The sequence below is a fragment of the Indicator indicator genome, chromosome 21 (assembly GCF_027791375.1).
Source record: "Indicator indicator isolate 239-I01 chromosome 21, UM_Iind_1.1, whole genome shotgun sequence".
In the NCBI taxonomy this organism is placed as follows: Eukaryota; Metazoa; Chordata; class Aves; order Piciformes; family Indicatoridae; genus Indicator; species Indicator indicator.
The window spans coordinates 17074767-17092522 of NC_072030.1; the positions used below are offsets into that span (position 1 = coordinate 17074767).

The window sequence follows — 17756 nt, forward strand, 5'->3', positions numbered from 1 at the left end:
AGAGACACAGAATCGCAAATTGGTGGGGAGTGGAAGGGACCTCTGCAGATGATCTGGTCCAACCTCCCTGCTAGAGCAGGATCGCCCAGAATAAATCACCCAGGAACGTGTCCAGGCGGCTTTGGAATGCCGCCGGAGACAAGAAACTCCACAACCTCTCCGAGCAGTCTGTTCCAGTTCTCTGCCACCCACAAAGGGAAGAACTTTTCTCGTATGTTTACGTGGAACCTACTAAAAAAAAATGAAAAAAAGAAAAGGTTCAGACCGCATCGCTGCTGCTCTGGGCTCCGGGGATACGAAACCGCAGAAACCGTGTCCGGGGCTGCAGCAGAACACACCGCCGGGAGAGCCACATTGAGGCTAGCTAGCAGCGCTCAGCAGAGCCAGCATTTGCTGTTCTGACGGGGCGGGAACTGCTGTCAGCCCCACCGAGCAGAGACCCATACCCCGCCCTGGGCAGACACTGGCTGATGCCGGGAGGAGCGGCTCTGTGCCGCCCCCGTACCGCCCCGGAAGCGGCGGAGAAGGCGGCCGGGGCGCCATGGGCCGTGCGGTGACCGTGGCCACCTGCGCCCTCAACCAGTGGGCTCTGGATTTTGACGGCAACCTGCAGAGGATTTTGAGAAGTGAGTGGGGCGGCGGTATCGGCTCGATGGCCTCAGAGCTCGCCGGCTGCCATGGGGAAGGAGCCTTCCCGACGCGCGTTCCTCCTTGGGCAGCACCGGAGGCGGTGCCTGGTTTGTGCTGTCCGATTCCCGGAGCCGCGGGGCCCCGTGTCCGGCGGAGGCTGAGCGGTGCAGGGCGGTCCTAAGCGTCTGGCTGATGTTTAATGCACCCCTTTTCCAGGTATCGACATCGCAAAGAGCAAAGGAGCCCGGTATCGGCTTGGTCCTGAGCTGGAAATCTGGTAGGGGCTTTGCTGGTTGTGCTTTGGGACCTTCCCAGGTACTTACTGAGGAACGGTTGGTAGGAAAATCAGCCATTCAGCACTGTAATGCCCAAAGCATCACTTAAAGCATGTCAGTGCAAAGAGAAGTGTAGCTGCAAGCACAAGGTCGGTTCCCTTCTCTTGGAAACGTGACTGGAACTGGTAATTTGACCTATTTCAGTGAGTCTCCCTGTGGTGCTTTGAATTTTGCAGGCCCAGGCTGCTGCTTGTGGAAGGAAAATCCCAGCAATCCAGAGTTTTAAATGCTGTCCATAGGGATGACCTTGGCAGCACTGCTTTTGCCTGTTCTGTAGAAACTGCCCGTGTGGATGGGGTGTTCTGTAGCTGAGGTGCTGCTGGTCCCTTAGCTCTGGTGCTGATTTGGCTGATATTTTTTTTTTTTTTTATGTCTAATGCTTTTATATGCAGTGGCTATGGCTGCTCGGATCACTATTATGAGTCTGACACACTCCTGCATTCATTTCAAGTTCTGGCAAAGCTTTTGGAGTCTCCAGCTACTCAAGATATTATCTGTGATGTGGGCATGTAAGTTTTTCCTATGGATATTATAAAGGGGTAGGTGCTCAGGAATGCTGCCTCTGCTGTGTTTCTGGATAGCAAGGGCTCTGCACTGCACTAAACCTTTAATCACATTTTGAGAGCTTCACTGCTTTCCCTTTTAATTGCCATGACTGGGACTGACATGCAAAACAATTTCTGAAAGATAAACTTTACAAATATAGAAATCTTTGCTTGAGCCTTTTTGGGAACCTTGAAGTAGCTTTTTAAATTTCATTTAATGAGATTAGCCACTGCTAACTTTTGCTTTTTATTTTCACAGGCCTGTTCTGCACAGAAATGTTCGCTACAACTGCCGAGTGATCTTTTTAAATAAGTAAGTAATTCTTGATGTGTTGTGAGACAATACTTGAGTGTGTCCTTTCAGAGACACATTTGACCTTTAGGATTCTTCAGTGCTATGGAGAGTGGTGGAGTTGTCTTCCTATCTACTAAATTTTAGAAAAGACAGTTCATATTTTCCCTTATCCCTTTTTCCTTTCTGAATTTGTAGAAACTAAATTTCCACTGCTTTCTGAAAGACTCCAGAAAAAAAAAAAACAACTAAACTCTTAAGTCTGCAAACAGGTTCTTTAAAAATCACTTTATGTAGTGGTTGTTTAATATACATGATAACAGGAAAAAGGGTGGGTATTAGTGTTCTTATTTAGTGTTGCCTGGCTGTACATCAGGTCTTACTCACCCTTTCTGTTTTGTTTTATGTATTAAGAAAAATTCTTCTGATCAGGCCCAAAATATCACTGGCAAATGCAGGAAACTACAGAGAGCTCAGGTGGTTTACTCCATGGAACAAAGCAAGGTAGGCTGGCTACTGTTAAACTTGGGTTTAAAACCACAGCTTGCTGTTTGCAGCCACAGCAGAAGGATTGAAATCTCTTCAGCAATGCGTCGGTGCTGCTGCAGAGTGAGCAGCAAGACAGAGTCAGCTGAGCTACATAACTCAAGCTCAGTTAGAAATTATTAAATGAAGCCAAACACTGAATTGCTGAACTGGAAGAAGAAGTGTGGCAGAGTGATGCCACAAGTCAGTGTAGCATTGTTTTCTTTGTGCCCACTCTGGAACTGCATGCAGGTGAGGGTTGGAGGAGCCTGTGTTTATCTGAGTTGCTGCACCCTGTTCAGTATTAAACTGGAAATCACTGTGAAATGGATGAGCTCTGTCAGAATTCAGGATGAAAGCTACATACCTTATGGTGCTGCATGATATGCCTGATGCTTATTTCTGATACCATGCACTCATCCTTTAGTCAGACTAGTTCTGATGGTCTTAGTGAAGTACTTCTGAGAGACCCCTTGAGCATCTGTTTGCTTAACCCCAGTCCGTAGCAGATGAGTGCTGAGTTACTCATGTAGTAACACTGCAAAAAAACAACCTTTTGTTTGGTGTTTGACTTGCTCGGTGTGATCTTTGTTAGGTCTAGTTTTTAGCTAGTATAGAGCATTGTTTACCAGGCATTTCTGAAGCAAAGTGGCATGTTGCTCCTTTAGAATCTTGTCATAAACAGTCCTATAAAGCTGAAATAGAATTTCTCTAATCAGTGTTGGAAGGTGACAGAATGTGGAGATAAGAATTGAGTTTTATGCTGTGATTCACATAATGGTGTTTTCACAACCTATAAACCTGTTTTAGGCAAGTGGAGGAGTATTTTCTACCCAGGATAATACAGGAGGTGACTGAACAGGTAAGTTTTAAAAGAACTTCTTAATTCTCTTTCTACCTTTAACATCTTCCAGATCCAGCGATATAAAATTAATAGGATTTGTGCATAAAACTGTAGTACACCAAATTCTGCTGTCAGTCGTGTTGGAGATTCATAGATTTCAGTGACAGTTCTCAACTATATTAAATGAGAGCACAGTTTAACCCTGGCTGATGGTAGTATGGGCAGCAAAACAAGTAAATTAGCCTTACTTATTTATATATACAGGACCTTGATTGCCTTATTTTGCACAATTCTGGTCTTGAGTTTATTTGTGCTTAAGATTAGAAATGAATATGTGTTTTGAGGTTAAAAAAAATATATATATCTAACCTTCTTGATTCAGAGGTCTAAAAATTAGACTATTTCCCACTAAAGCATGAGTGAGATTCCTAGCAAAAGGCAGTCTCTGGTTTGTTTAATTCAAAAGCAGTTTTCCTGCCCTGCAACAAAGCACTGGATCTGAGTAGTGCTGAAGTGCCCCCACAAAATTTCAACCCAATTCAGAGATTTGCAGTTTAGAGCTTTTTGTTTTACTTAAACTTGGTCTAAAATGAAGGAAGCTGTACTGTGGTTGATATTGTGTCACTCATTCCACAGAAGTGAGTATTCCATTTTATGTTTTTCCTTATATTTGTAGTTAACTTTTTGAATGGAATAGATTCTTCTATGACCTGTGTGTAAGGATGTTCTTGTTTCTCTCAGGAAACTGTTCCTTTTGGGGATGCAGTGCTAGCCACCAAAGATACCTGCCTAGGGGCAGAAATATGTGAAGAACTCTGGGCACCAAACAGGTAAAGGGGAAGAAGGACAAGAAACTAAAACATACCCTAGGCCTGCCTGAAATAAAGGTGTTCTTCCACAGTATATCTTCCAGAGAGTGTCAGTGGGCTAAAATATAATTAGCAACAATAGAGCCATCACAGGAAAGATTTCACTAGGCTAATTCAGGGTGGCAAAGTAAGTTGAGGAACTTAAGTGGAATTCATTTGAAAGAAAAGGTAGAAGAGAGATACAGAAAAGCTGAATGAGGAGACAAATGAGAGATAACTCTAGCACTCCCATTTCAGATATTGGTCAGCTTTTGGTTCAACCAGAGGCTGAAATGTCCTCTCTGAACCCATCTCTGTAACTTGGTCTATGGTCAAAGTGGCAGCTAGTGTGTATTACCAATTTTGTCTAGCAGTTATAATCTCCTGTTTGTCCCAGTTCTGTGCCTTGTCTTTAAAATTTGAGAGTACTCTTAGGTCTTTTTATTTTATTTACTTGATTCTTTTTATCTTCAGCTTTGACTAATTCCTCCAAAGCATTCCACTGAACAAACTGACCTCTTGTATTTGACAAGCTAGAGGAGAGGCTTCTAGGCAACATCACTTTGAGATGTATCAATTACTTTTTTAGCTCTTAGCTTAAACGTTCTACTTTGCGTTTCAACAGACAACACATAAACACAAGGCAGACAAAAACAACGAAAGGAGCCTAAGGGAAAGCAAAGACTGGTGCCCTTAAGCAATATTTCCTGTTGTTACTGTAGTTCCTGTTACAATGTAAAGTTCTTCCCAACCACAAAGAAGAGCTCATTCACAAAGGTCTGATGTGGAATGGGGGTGGGGATATGGCTGCTAGGAAGCTGTTGCAGTTAACACAAAACAAACGAAATATTCCTGATGTATTTCCAAATCTCCCACTTACAGTTAATTTCCTTGTAACTGCAGAATGGGGGACAGGTTACCGAGCCATGGGGTTTTGGTATTTCTGTCTTTTGACACTGGAAGAAGAAAGGAAAAGTCCTATTCTCATGGTTCTGGTTACTAATGCTTTTAGATTTACTAGGAGAGAAGGAAAATGGACAGCTCACTTTGCAAGAGTATCTCCACATTGCCTTTTCAGACCAAGGCTGTCCTAGTCTCTCTGTCTTTGAGACCCAGGCAGGTAGCATTTCATGTAGAATAGAATGAGCAAACGCCCTTCTGCCCTCTGCAGTCACTGTAGGTTTTTTGACAGAACAGTCAGCAGTGCAGGAAAAAGTTGTTTTGAAGAGTCCTTTCCTTGTTTGAGCTGAGGCATGCAGAAAACTGACAGTGACATAGCTGTTTTTATTTGTCAGTGGTTTGAAGTGATACCTGCAGTGTTCACAGCAGAGTATTGCCAGCTGGATGGTTTTTTTTTCTGCCTCTTGCTTTGACAGCCCTCATATTGAAATGGGTCTTGATGGTGTGGAAATTTTCACTAACTCTTCAGGGAGTCACCACGTGCTGCGGAAGGCTCACACCCGAGTAGATTTAGTGAATTCTGCCACAGCAAAGGTAGACACTTGTAAAATAAAAAATCTTTTTATGGTTATGGCCCCCAGTACATTTTTCTCCTTTGAAAGTTTTGTTTATTTTAAAGAAAACATTTTGTTGCTAGACTGCAATCCTGTCTAGCAGTGATGGGGACAAACCTAAAGAAATGTATGTACCTTACTGTGAAAAATGTTCAATTTGTCCAACTGCTTTGGGATTGCAACATAGCAAGCTTTGCTTGTATTTAACAGTATTTGCTCTGTCCTCAGATAATCATCATCTTTCTGCTTTTCTCAAGCTCACTTTGAACTTAGAATTTCAGTGCAGAAGTGCAGCCCAGGGAATTACCCTTGTTAATAACAGAAGACTCCTGTCCCCCAACAGTGTGAAAGGGATGGACCTCGCTTAAGTAAATTTATTAAGTAATTGCTTGTTTCTGCTGTGTATAGAATCATGGAATGGCTCAGGCTGGAAGGGACCTCAGAGCTCATCTGCTCCAACCTCCCCGCCATGGGCAGGGACACTTCTCAACTAGATTTGGTTGTTCAAGTCCTCATCCAACCTGGCCTTGAACACCTTCAGGGAGGAGGCATCCACAGCCTCCCTGGGCAGCCTATTTCAGAGTCTCACCACCCTTGTACTGAAAAACTTCTTCCAAAGTCTGAGTATATGACATGCAGAGTACTTTTTGAAATGAAAAGGAAGTCCAGCTGTAAGTCATTCACAGTGTGAAGACAGAAAGACAGAGGAAGATTATAAGGAGGACAGGGACAGAGAAATAACTTTTTGTCTTCTATCACTTTGTCAGGTGCTATATTCTGAAAAGCATTTTTTTCTCTGCATGTTTATTTTCTTCCCAGAATGGTGGAATTTATCTCTTAGCTAACCAGAAGGGCTGTGATGGTGATCGTCTGTATTATGATGGATGTGCCATGATTTCCCTGAATGGAGAGACTGTTGCCCAAGGATCCCAGTTCTCACTTGATGATGTGGTAATGTGTTCAATCTATAGCTGCTAGGTACAGCTGAAATTAGAGTCATAGAATCATAGAATGGTCTTGATTGGAAGGAACCTCCAAAGGTCATGTAGTCCAACCCCCCTGCAGTCAGCAGGGACATCCTCCTCTAGAGCAGGTTGCTCAGAGCCTTGTCCAGCCTCACCTTGAGTATCTCCAGGGATGGGGCCTCAACTACCTCCCTGGGAAACCTGTTGCAGTGTTCCACCACCTTCATATTAAAGAACCTGTTCCTAACATCCAATCTAAATCTGCTCTTCTCTCATTTCAAACCATTGCCCCTCATCCTGTCCCTGCAGGCCTTTGCAAACAGTCCCTCTGCAGCCTTCTTGTAGCCCCCTTCAGGTACTGGAAGGCTGCTGTTGGGTCTCCCTGGAGTCTTCTCTTATGCAGGCTGAACAACCCTAGGTCCCCCAGCCTGTCCTCCTAGCAGAGCTGCTCCCAACCCCCTGATCGTTTTTGTGGCCCTCCTCTGGATGTGTTCTCTCAGGTCCACGTCCTTTCTGTTTTGGATATTATTGGACAAATGTATTAGACAAATTAGTAGGGCTGCATTTATGCTCAACCTTTTCCAGACATTCCAGACACTGGGCTCAGCCACCTGACAAGTGCTGTAAACTTGTGCTTCATGTGTGCCCTGATGCACCCAGGGAAGGGAGCCAGCTGTGCTCATGTGGTGATGCAATAATTCTGCTGAGTCAGGGGTGACTGGTGAAGTGAGCCTCAAAGTCTCTGTTGAAGAACGCTGAGTGCATTCTTCTCCAGGCCTGTCAGATGTTGTTTATCTGCTTGTGTACAATCAGTCTAATGTTGAAAGTCTTTCTGTAGGAGGTGCTGGTTGCCACTCTGGACTTGGAGGATGTTTGGAGTTACAGAGCAGAGATTTCCTCTCGGAACTTAGCGGTAAGAGTTCTTTAGGGAGGTTAGCTTTGTTAATTCTGCCAGCTTGGAATAGTTACTGATTTTTTAAAAGTATTTCCCTGTCTTTCATAGTATTCTAGAGATCTGCTGTTTTCTAGCTATATGACACAACCTTAAAACTGATGCCTTTCCAATTTTCCTGTACTATTGCTTAGGCAAGTAAAGTGAATCCTTATCCCAGGGTAAAAGTGAACTTTTCCCTGTCGTGTTCTGATGATGTAGCTGTACCTACTTGCATGCCAATCCAGTGGAGACATCACAGTCCTGAGGAGGAGATCAGGTAAGCACATACTGAATCTGTTGCTTGAAAATTATTTTGATTTAAGTAAGCCAACAACAACAACAAAAAAAAATCAAAAGTCAAACTATAAAAAGAGATAGACAGAAGATCTTATTTATATTTAAATTATAAATTATATTTAAATTATAAATTATATTTAAATTACAAATTATATTTATATTTATTTATATTTAAGGAAAGAGTCTAATTGGGAGCCCACAGTATTTACTTGTTTAGGTCTTGTTCCATAACTCTCTTGGAATAAGCGTATTTTGTAATTTCAGCCTTGGTCCTGCGTGTTGGCTTTGGGACTATCTAAGGCGTAGCAAACAGGTAAGAACCTGTACCCTCTTCTGTGCCACAGGGACAGCTCACTGCTGTCCTGTGCTCCTGTTCATGCAAAGTGAGGTGAGGCCTAGGTGCAAGGTTTGAGTTTTTCACTGGTAACTCATTCAGACTTAAAACCCTTATGCAGGTGTGGCTTCAGTATGCTCTTCAGACCTTTCCCTAGGAATCTTGCTGTCTTTGAAAGCACCATTTTGGCTTGCTTAATAAAGGGGATTATTTTTCTTTGAAACTCTGTTAGTGGCATAATGGAAGTGTTCAAAATAAGCAGAGTGCGATGAAGGAGTAATTCAGCTTAATAGTGAAATATGTGTGAAAAAATTAATTCCTTTAATTAGCTCTTCTCTCTTATTAAAGGGTAAAGACCTACTGGAAGCTTTAGTAGCCAAAGGGTGTACCCTCACTACTTGTTTGATTATCCAGTCAATGCAAGCTTAAGAGGGTTTGGTAGGTCTGGTTTGTTTGTTTCCTGCAGAAGAACATAAGCAGACTGGAGAAATGCATGTGGAATTATTTTACAAGGGTTTGACAGTGTTTCTGAATGCTACAATATTTTCCTGATTTTGCTCTTTGGAACATCTTCCTTGCTGTGTTTTCAAGGCAGGATTTCTCCTCCCTCTCAGTGGTGGAATTGACAGCTCTGCCACAGCTTGCATAGTGTACTCCATGTGTCACCAGGTTTGCCTTGCAGTCAGGAGTGGAAGTAAGTAGACATGTCTGACCAGTGCTTATGGACAAGTTCATGTTAGCTGATGCAACAGATGCAGTGGTAGACTCTTGCCCAGTTGTTCTTTGTGTCTCTTCAGAACTGCAGCTAAAAATGTGCATCCAGATTTCAGGTTCTTTGAAGTGAATGAATAGTTTTCATTTGGGGTTTAAGAATTGGATGTGGAACTCAAACTCTGTCTAGAGTGACCAGTGACAGGACAAGGGGTAACAGGCACAAAGTTGAGCATAAGAAGTTCTATCTAAATATGAGGAAGAACTTCTGTAATTTAAGGGTGGCAGAGCACTGGAACAGGTTTCCCAGAGAGATGGTGGAGTCTCCATCTCTGGAGACATTCAAAACACACCTGAACATGTTCCCGTGAGACCTTCTCTAGGTGAACCTGCTTTGGCAGGTGGGTTGGACTCGATGATCTCCAGAGGTCCCTTCCAACCCCTACCATTCTGTGATTCTGTATTGTTCAAAATGTTGGCTGCTGTAGGTTGGGGATTTCAGTTTATTGTGAGAGTTTTTTCTGCTAAATTCAGCACTGTAAAAAAAAAAGCATGGTTCAGGCTCTTAAAGTGGCTTTAAGCAGACTACATGCATTTAGCTAAACCTTAAGACATAATGGATCATGTTTTCTAGGAAGTTTCTTTCAGGCATAGATCAAAAGGATGTATTTATCTTTTATTTATAGATGAAAGGATATTTGGGGAGTTAGTTGTTGGAGGGGCAGTGTAAAGCTTAAGTGGTATACAAGATACAAAAGGTATTTGCATGTTCCAGATAGCAGGAGCACAACAATTTCCACTCCTGTTGTGTTCCTCTTGCTTTGTGCACAGATGCAGAGGTGCTGGCTGATGCACGCAGGATTGTGAATGATGAGACCTACGTCCCTGAGGATCCAAGAGAATTTTGCAAGCATGTCTTTACCACTTGCTATATGGCCAGTGAGAACTCCTCCCAGGATACCTGCCTCAGGGCTAAACTGCTGGCTGAGCAAATAGGCAGGTACAGGTGGAAAAGTGCTGGGAATGAAATTATGTTCTGGCAAAGACTTGCATGTAAAGCTTTCAAACTCTTAAAATGGGGAAAAATAGGAGAGTGGCAATAGGTGTGGTAAGCAGGAGTATTGCAGACATTAAGTGTGTAAATGTGAGGCAAACTTAGAAGCATTTGGTGAAGGACATGGAATTTGGAAACAGGCCCTGGAAGGTGTTACTCTTTCCTATGTTTTTTCATACCAGATCTGAGATGGCAGCAAGCCTTAAACCATCATTTCATGGTGTGGGGGGTGTTTTGCTTTTTTTTTTAAAGGCTATTTTATATAGTCAAATTGTGCTAGCTGAGTCACTTCTGCTTGTCTTCTTCTCAGCTATCACATCAACCTGAACATAGATGTGGCTGTGAAAGCTGTTGTGGGAATTTTCAGCATGGTGACAGGTCGAACTCCCCGGTTTGCCGCCTATGGAGGGAGCAGCAGAGAAAACCTGGCACTCCAGAATGTGCAGGTGTGTTTCATGTAGGCTGAATCAGATCAGACCCTTGTTTTGCTTTGTTTTTCTGAAAGAGTATGAAACAGTAAAGCAGCAAAATGGGCCCTTACCTTGAGCTGCTGTGAAATCCTGATCTTGTTGTGGTGTGTCCCTGAAGCTTCATGGGCTTCCAGTAGATGCTTCTCTGCAGCAAGAAAGTATGACCCCACACAGATTCATTCATAGGAGGGTTTAGATTGGAGGGGACCTTAAAAGATCATCTACTTCCAACTCTGACTGGGGAAAAGTTACTCTGCTTTGTAGATCTGGTGTATTTTTCATTTTGCTTTGCAGGCTAGAATAAGAATGGTCCTTGCCTACCTGTTTGCTCAGCTGACACTGTGGACTCGTGGGATAGCAGGGGGCCTTCTGGTGCTAGGATCAGCCAATGTGGATGAAAGGTTGGTGAAAGATAGAAATCTAAAACAAGGCAAACTGGGAACAGGTCACTGCATTTCCTTGCAACTCTACCAAATCCCAGTGTAGATTATTAGCCAGAAGAGGTAACAAGCTAAGAATACACTGGAAACAGTGAAATTAATGAAAGTAATTGAGTTGGCCCAGATGGAAAATGGTGTACTTTTCAAAAATGTAACCAAAGCATTGTCACAGTTCTCTAGTAAAATATTCTTTCCTTAGCTCTTTGCAGTAGAACTTGCCTGTGCACTTACCAGGTTAACTTTCCAGTCTGATATTTGTTGGAATTTCAGTTGGTGCATTATGAATCAAGTTGTGACCTTTGGGTTTCAAACCAGATTTTAAAAATCCAGAGGACTGTTCCTAAGAGCTGACTATTTAAGAATTAAAGCAATCCCCTTAATCTTGTGGGGCTGATAACCTCTATAAAGCTGTGAGAGCAGCTGATTCTGTGGGTATTTTAGTGGTTTTATTTTTCAGTTGGTCAGGACAGCATTTGAACTGTTTTGTGTCAAATATATTAGGTTAGAGTGTGGGCTTGAATCGTTTCAAGGGTTGTCTTCCTCTGCCTGGCAGTTTCATGGCTTTAGAATAGCCCTGCTGCAGGTGCCCATGTTTGTCCATACATATAAACACATCAGTCATGTGCAGGCTGTTTCTCCCTGTCTGTAGTACAAACAGTGAGGTGTTACTCTACTGTTCCATCAGTGTTCCATCCTCTTCCTCTCTTGCTCAGCCTCCGCGGTTACTTGACGAAGTACGATTGCTCCAGTGCTGACATCAATCCCATTGGTGGCATCAGCAAAACTGATCTGAAGAACTTCATACAATATTGCATTGAAAATTTTCAGCTCACAGCCCTCAGAAGGTGAGTGCTTGAAGCAGTGATACTTGGTGGCTGTATTTGTGTGCAACATTCCGTGGACTCCATGGTTTGGTTTTCCCTGCTGACAGAGCTAAGGTGCAGTAATGTTGCAAATGCTGATAAAGGAAAGCATTCTGCACAGCCCTCTGCTCTTAAATGTGTATCCTTACACAGTGTAAACTGCTGGGTGCTGAAATGCTGCCAGTCTTAAGAGTTACTCTAGGCAAGCATTGATGTTAATTCCACTGAATGAATTGCTTTATGTTGTTGGTATAAAGCATTGCTTTTTAAACCTGGAACAACCTGCAAGTAGCACTTCTTTTGAGTTCCTTAGCCCTTCATCAGCTCATGCCCTGAGAAAGTATGGAATTTGATTTTTAACAAACCAGACTAGACAGAATCTATTCTTCTCCCTTCTTATAGTATCATGTCAGCTCCTCCCACGGCAGAATTAGAGCCTCTGGTGGCTGGACAAGTGGCTCAAACTGATGAGGTAATAGGCAGTGACTTTAAAATGCTCTGGTAAGCTCTATCCCCAAATCTGTTTGTCTAGTATCCCCAAGTTTGTTCAGTAACTATTTTTTTGCTCTTGAATGTATCTGTGCTTATTGACAAGCATGTCATCAGCAGCCATAAAGCTGCTGGTGAGGCACTAGTAACCCACACCAGCCTTACCTATATTCACAGCAGTTTCCAAAACAGCAAATGAACTACTTTTTGGGAAGATTTTATATTTGGGATGGGCTTTCTGAAATGCAGATTGGTTTGAATTTTCTTCACGCAAAAAGAGTCAGGCAGGAGATATTGCTGTTAAAATGACTGCTGACAAAACCCTTCCTTCTCCCCTGCCCCTTCTCTGCTCACCACTTGGGTAAGAGAGGACTGGTGAGCCATACAACTACTCTGAGGACTGCTGGATATGTAACTGTAGGGTTTGGTGAGACCTCAGCTGGAGTACTGCATCCAGCTCTGAAGCCCTCAACACAGGAAGGACATGGACCTGATGGAGCACATCCAGAGGAGGGCCACAAAAATGATTAGAGGGTTGGAGCACCTCTGCTGTGAGGACAGGCTGAGGGAGCTGGGGTTGTTCAGCCCAGAGAAGAGAAGGCTCCAGGGAGACCTAAGAGCAGCCTTCCAGTACCTGAAGGGGGCTACAAGAAGGCTACAAAGGGACTGTTTGCAAAGGCCTGCAGGGACAGGATGAGGAGCAATGGTTTCAATTAGAGAAAAGGAGATTTAGACTGGATGTTAGGAACAGGTTCTTTAACTATGAGGGTGGTGGAACACTGCAACAGGTTTCCCAGGGAGGTAGTTGAGGCCCCATCCCTGGAGATACTCAAGGTGTAATTTTGGTGTTACCTTGGGTTATTGTAATTGCTCCATGAAACCTCTTCATTCTAATTTGCATAGTTAAGACTTTCAGTGACTTCCTGTGTATGTGATTTCAGGTGGATATGGGGATGACATATGCAGAGCTCTCAATCTATGGCAAATTAAGAAAAATTGCAAAGGCTGGACCATACAGTATGTTCTGTAAGCTGATTAATATGTGGAAGGAAATCTGTACTCCAAGAGAGGTAATGCACACACCAAAAAAACCCCAAACCCAAGTCATCTATGTAATGTCTTTGCCAAAACAGAATATGTTTGGAGAGAAATCAAGCAGAGCTCCTTTAAACTGAAAGAGAAAGTTTAATTGTTCTGTGTTTAGAGATTGTTCTATAGAATATGCTGGAAAAACTGGTAGGCATCTCTGACATGAAGGGAGCTTGTTGTCTGTGGTGAACATTGTCAGAACAGCAGTTGGGTAATTTGAAAACAATTACTTCAGAACTATACCTGCAGGGGGAAATTGTGTTCTGAAATAACATGGCTAGCTACTCTAGAAGCCTGTGGTTATGTATTCTGAGACAGAAAAAGGCTCTTGCTTTGCCACACAGTCTACACTGCAGGAGTATCTGCCTTGCTGTTAGGCAGTTCTTCTTGCACAGAAAGGAAAAACTTTAGATTGTCACCTGAATTGTAGGGGCTAGTGTTTACTGTTAGGTTTTTTCCTTTACAAGGCACTTTTTTACTGGTAAGTGATAGGTGCAGAGACCAAGGTGGTGTCTCAAAATGGTCCTAATGCCTCTTCCAGGCAGGGTCGTCCACAGTGATTCATAACCAGTAGTGGCACATAATGAGTGTGAATGTTGACAGAAAAAAATGGCTGTGTAAAGCTAGGACACAGCCTCCAAAATCCTCTTCTCCTCTACATTTATAAACACTGAGAAACTTCATCTGATCCAAAGCTCTACTCTTTGTACACCAGGTGGCATCAAAGGTTAAGCATTTCTTCAGGATGTATTCCATGAACAGACATAAAATGACCACTCTCACTCCTTCCTACCATGCTGAAAACTACAGTCCAGATGACAACCGGTTTGACTTGAGGCCTTTCCTTTATAACACCACGTGGTCCTGGCAGTTTAGGTGCATAGATAAACAGGTAAATGCCCTTTGCTTCTTCTGTGGGTTCACGTTTAAAGCCCTTGCAGTGGGACAAGTCCAGCTGCAGTGCATTTCCAGCAAAACATAGCTAACTACTCTCTTATTTAAGAGAAGAATTTAACACAGAACTAACTGTGATTGTTCTTTTCACATGACTCTGAGGCTGAGAATTTTCTGTTTTCAGGGTAGGCTGTTTTGGTGTTGCTGTTAAGTATGGCTTGTCATATCTCTAGGAAAGTAAGGAGAGAAAAAGAGACCCAAAAGAGAATGTATGTACTGAGGCCAGAAGTTAACAGGTGTGCCCGTGCTCAGGAAGTCTTGTGCTGATGCAGAAAACAAGCTTATGTGTTTCAGTTTCAGTTCAGGACCTTTCTGAAGGGATCTGTTTAGCTGCAGGATTAAGGCTTGACCTACATCTGTGTGGGAAAAGCCAGCAAGAGGCAGCAATTCATTGTGAATGCTTCTCCCACTTGCTTCTGCAACAACTCCTTTCTTGAACCTTCAGCTCAGTTGACTCACAAACATGTGTTTGCTCAAATACAGCAACAGCAGTGGCATGGTACTCAGTGTGAGCCCTGTGAGGTGTGTAGGGCTTGAGACCCAAGCTAAGGCTTTTTGTAGTTTTAGTCACACATTCAGTGTAGTTTTAATGCATTTTTTTAATGGCAAAAGTGCTGGGCTGAAGGATTTTAGCACCTTGGAAGTGTTTTCTGCCAGAGATTTTACACCTCAGTTGCTTTTAAGAATATGTTTATATATGTAATAAAATATTAATTCCCTCATCTGTGAAGTGCCAGACATGCTGTAATTGTGTTTTATTACCTTGAAACCCAGGATAAAAGCTACCACGTGCAGTGCTTTTTTACAGCTCTGGATGGTGAAGTTTTTTCCATCGTTTGAGACTTTTTCCCACTGAAGTTCAGGACAAAAGTTCTTTTGGCCTCAGTGAGAGCTGGGTAAAATATTTTTGTAGGATCTGGACCAAAATGTAATCATTTTATGCTTACAGTAAATGTGATTAAGATTTTTTTTTTTTAATGATCCAGGTTATTGTTAGACTCTTTAACTAGGTTTGTATGTACCAGCAGTTATGCTGTGCAAGGGTACTAGCGATTGCACCTTACTCCTGGGAGTCAGGTTTGGGGAAGAATCTGTCATATAGGCAACACTAAACTGATCAAGCTCAGCAGTAATCTGAACCGATAACTCATTGTTATGGGTAGCTTTTTGCAAAACTGGAAAACTTGCAATAGTGTGAGTCAAACCTGTCCTGTTCAAGAAAGAGGTTACTGTAGGGGTTTCCACTTACTGTACAGATTGTAATTCAGAAGACAACCGCTCTCTAGGGCAATGCTCCTGGGACTTAATCTGCACTTGAGGTTTTTCTGGCACAGGAACAGGACTGGGAAAATAAGGCAGAAAGCCTAAATGAGATGAGAAGCACCTCGAGTTATGTAATGCCAGGTTTTCCCTTGGAAGAGTCATGTTACAGCTCAAGCTCATTTGGGAAGGGAAATGGTCTGCAGTGCTAATGATACAGAAATCTGGATTTGTGGAAAGTACTTCTCTACTTTGGATGTTTGCAGTGTAGTCAACTCCACTCTTTTAAGCGCTAAATTCTCTCTGCATTTGCTGCAGAAGGAACAGAGGTAAGATGAAGTAGAGATCATAGCATTGGCTGGGAATTGCCAGGTTTGCCCTTGGAGTTTTAAAGTCATTCAGCTCTACCTAGCTGGAGGTTCCATGGGAGTGATGATGAGATTTCTAGTGGTTTAGAGCAACCCTAGGAACTGCAGTATCATTGTCTGAAGTAAAGGGTGTGCATTCAGAGCATTCACTTTAACAGTTTCTAGGTGCCAAAATGTTCACTGGGATTTCAGTAGCTGGCACAACTTGCAGGAGCTGTGCCATAGCTCAGAGGAAAGCTGGCACACCTACCCCCAGGGATTAGGTATCTGCTTTTCCTAGTGCTTAATGGTCACACCACAAGATTAGCTGCTTTTGGTCAGCCCAAGTATCTTTGTGTGTCTCTGAATTTTCCAGAGATTGAGTGCAGAATATTGGTGTTAAGTTTGTGCTCTTGATATGTCCTCCATGAGTTTATGGACTCCTTTCTGAAACGATTCACAATGTTAGTCCTAACAACAGCTTAGCTTAATATAAGGTAATTCCTCTTCTTCACAACAGTGCAGGTCAGTTACATAAAATTGTATGTGTGCAGGAAAAGCATTTCCTGTGTTTGTTCTGATTATTCTAGGCTCTCTGGTCTGGGCAGGGTTCCAGATTATGGCCTGATCTGATCTGACAGGTCCCACCCTGTCACTCCTGGCTTCTAGAATGGCTTTGGTGCTGTCTTACTGCTCGGTCAGCCAAATGAAATTACCAAACTGACAAAAAAAAAAAAAAAAAAAAAAAGGGAAGCTCATGGGAGCATGCAGCTGAGGGGAGGGTAAGGGGGTGGGTGGGAAGAAAGTTTGACCTGTTTTGATTGTAACTAACACCCTATTCAGCTCAGCTGTCTTCCAGTGCATATCCCACTGTCAACTCCTGGTAAATCTGGGCTCTAGATTGTTCTGTGATGGAAATCTGAACAGACAGGAGACATTCGATGCAAACTGTTACTATTGAATCAATTTCCTTTTCACTTGCAGGTATCCAAGCTAGAAAAAAAGGAAGGAGATTCTCCAGCTGAAGATATGGACTGATTTGCTCTCTTGTTTAACTCTGGTGATCTGCTAAGCAGAATGTTCAAAACTGGAGCATTCTATGGTGACGAACAGAAAGGAACCAAACAGCTGTTGAGATGAGCATTGTCAGTGGTATTGTAATCAGGTCTCTTTTTTTTTAATTGACTCCCTGTTTTGTTCCCAATACACTAAAGCCATCCTTTGGCTAAGGAATAGTTTAGTGAGGATTTTCTTCAACTACTTGAGTTAATTGCCTTTAATTAAAAACATTTGGATAAGCCCATCAATCATAAATAAATACAGGGTAGTCTTGTGAAAGTGACAACACACACGAATAGTAAGCTTGGTTCTAATAATTTGGATCTGATTTTTGAGTAACATTCAGTATAAAACGTTGACAGGTGTGGCATGTGCTGTTGGGGGGGGGACTCATTTCACTTTGCAATAAACTTGTAATTTTATAATGCTGATCAGTTCTTTACATGTTTTTTATTTGTCCACATGATGTTTTAGAATCTGTTACACATTTGAAAGCTTCTTCTATATGTTTTTCTTTCTGAAGTTACTCTCTTTCCTGACAATCACAGAAGAAAGTGTTTGCTTCTGTTCAAATGCAAAAGACAGCATCGTTACATGTGCTTCCTGTTACTGTGTTTACCCTGTTTCAGACACCTAGCAAAAGGACATTCCTGGTTCCTAGCAGTTGCACTTACAGCATCTGTACGAGTGGCATTTTACTTCTTAGCTGCTACTGCTGAGTACAGATTGCACCACCACCTCCCCTCCCCACACTTCCTTTTAGTGTACTGAAATTTTCACTGTACTGGTTTACAGCTGATGCTTCTAGTTCAGCTGTTATTAACAGTGGACCGAGAATGGAAAATGACGTGCAGCTGCTGCACGTTTTACTAGTGATAATTACGGTAAAGGTGACCGAAACCGAACCCAGTGCTAGAAGTGCGGCCTCAGCAGGGCCGAGCACCGGGGCTGATCGCA

The 17756-nt window shown here is 42.7% G+C and overlaps 1 protein-coding gene across 1 annotated transcript; it reads left to right on the forward strand.

Moving 5' to 3' along the window:
• Positions 1–541: 541 nt before the first annotated feature.
• On the forward strand, positions 542–16820 carry NADSYN1 (NAD synthetase 1). The gene is made up of 21 exons (XM_054390575.1): positions 542–626; positions 847–907; positions 1358–1474; positions 1770–1823; positions 2217–2306; positions 3138–3189; positions 3913–4001; positions 5396–5513; positions 6353–6484; positions 7337–7411; positions 7585–7709; positions 7994–8042; positions 8655–8757; positions 9606–9774; positions 10139–10274; positions 10593–10699; positions 11452–11583; positions 12004–12073; positions 13032–13160; positions 13895–14071; positions 16725–16820. The coding sequence occupies exons 1-21, from the start codon at positions 542–544 to the stop codon at positions 16776–16778; spliced, it is 2124 nt and encodes a 707-aa protein (XP_054246550.1). The 3' UTR covers positions 16779–16820.
• Positions 16821–17756: the final 936 nt, after the last annotated feature.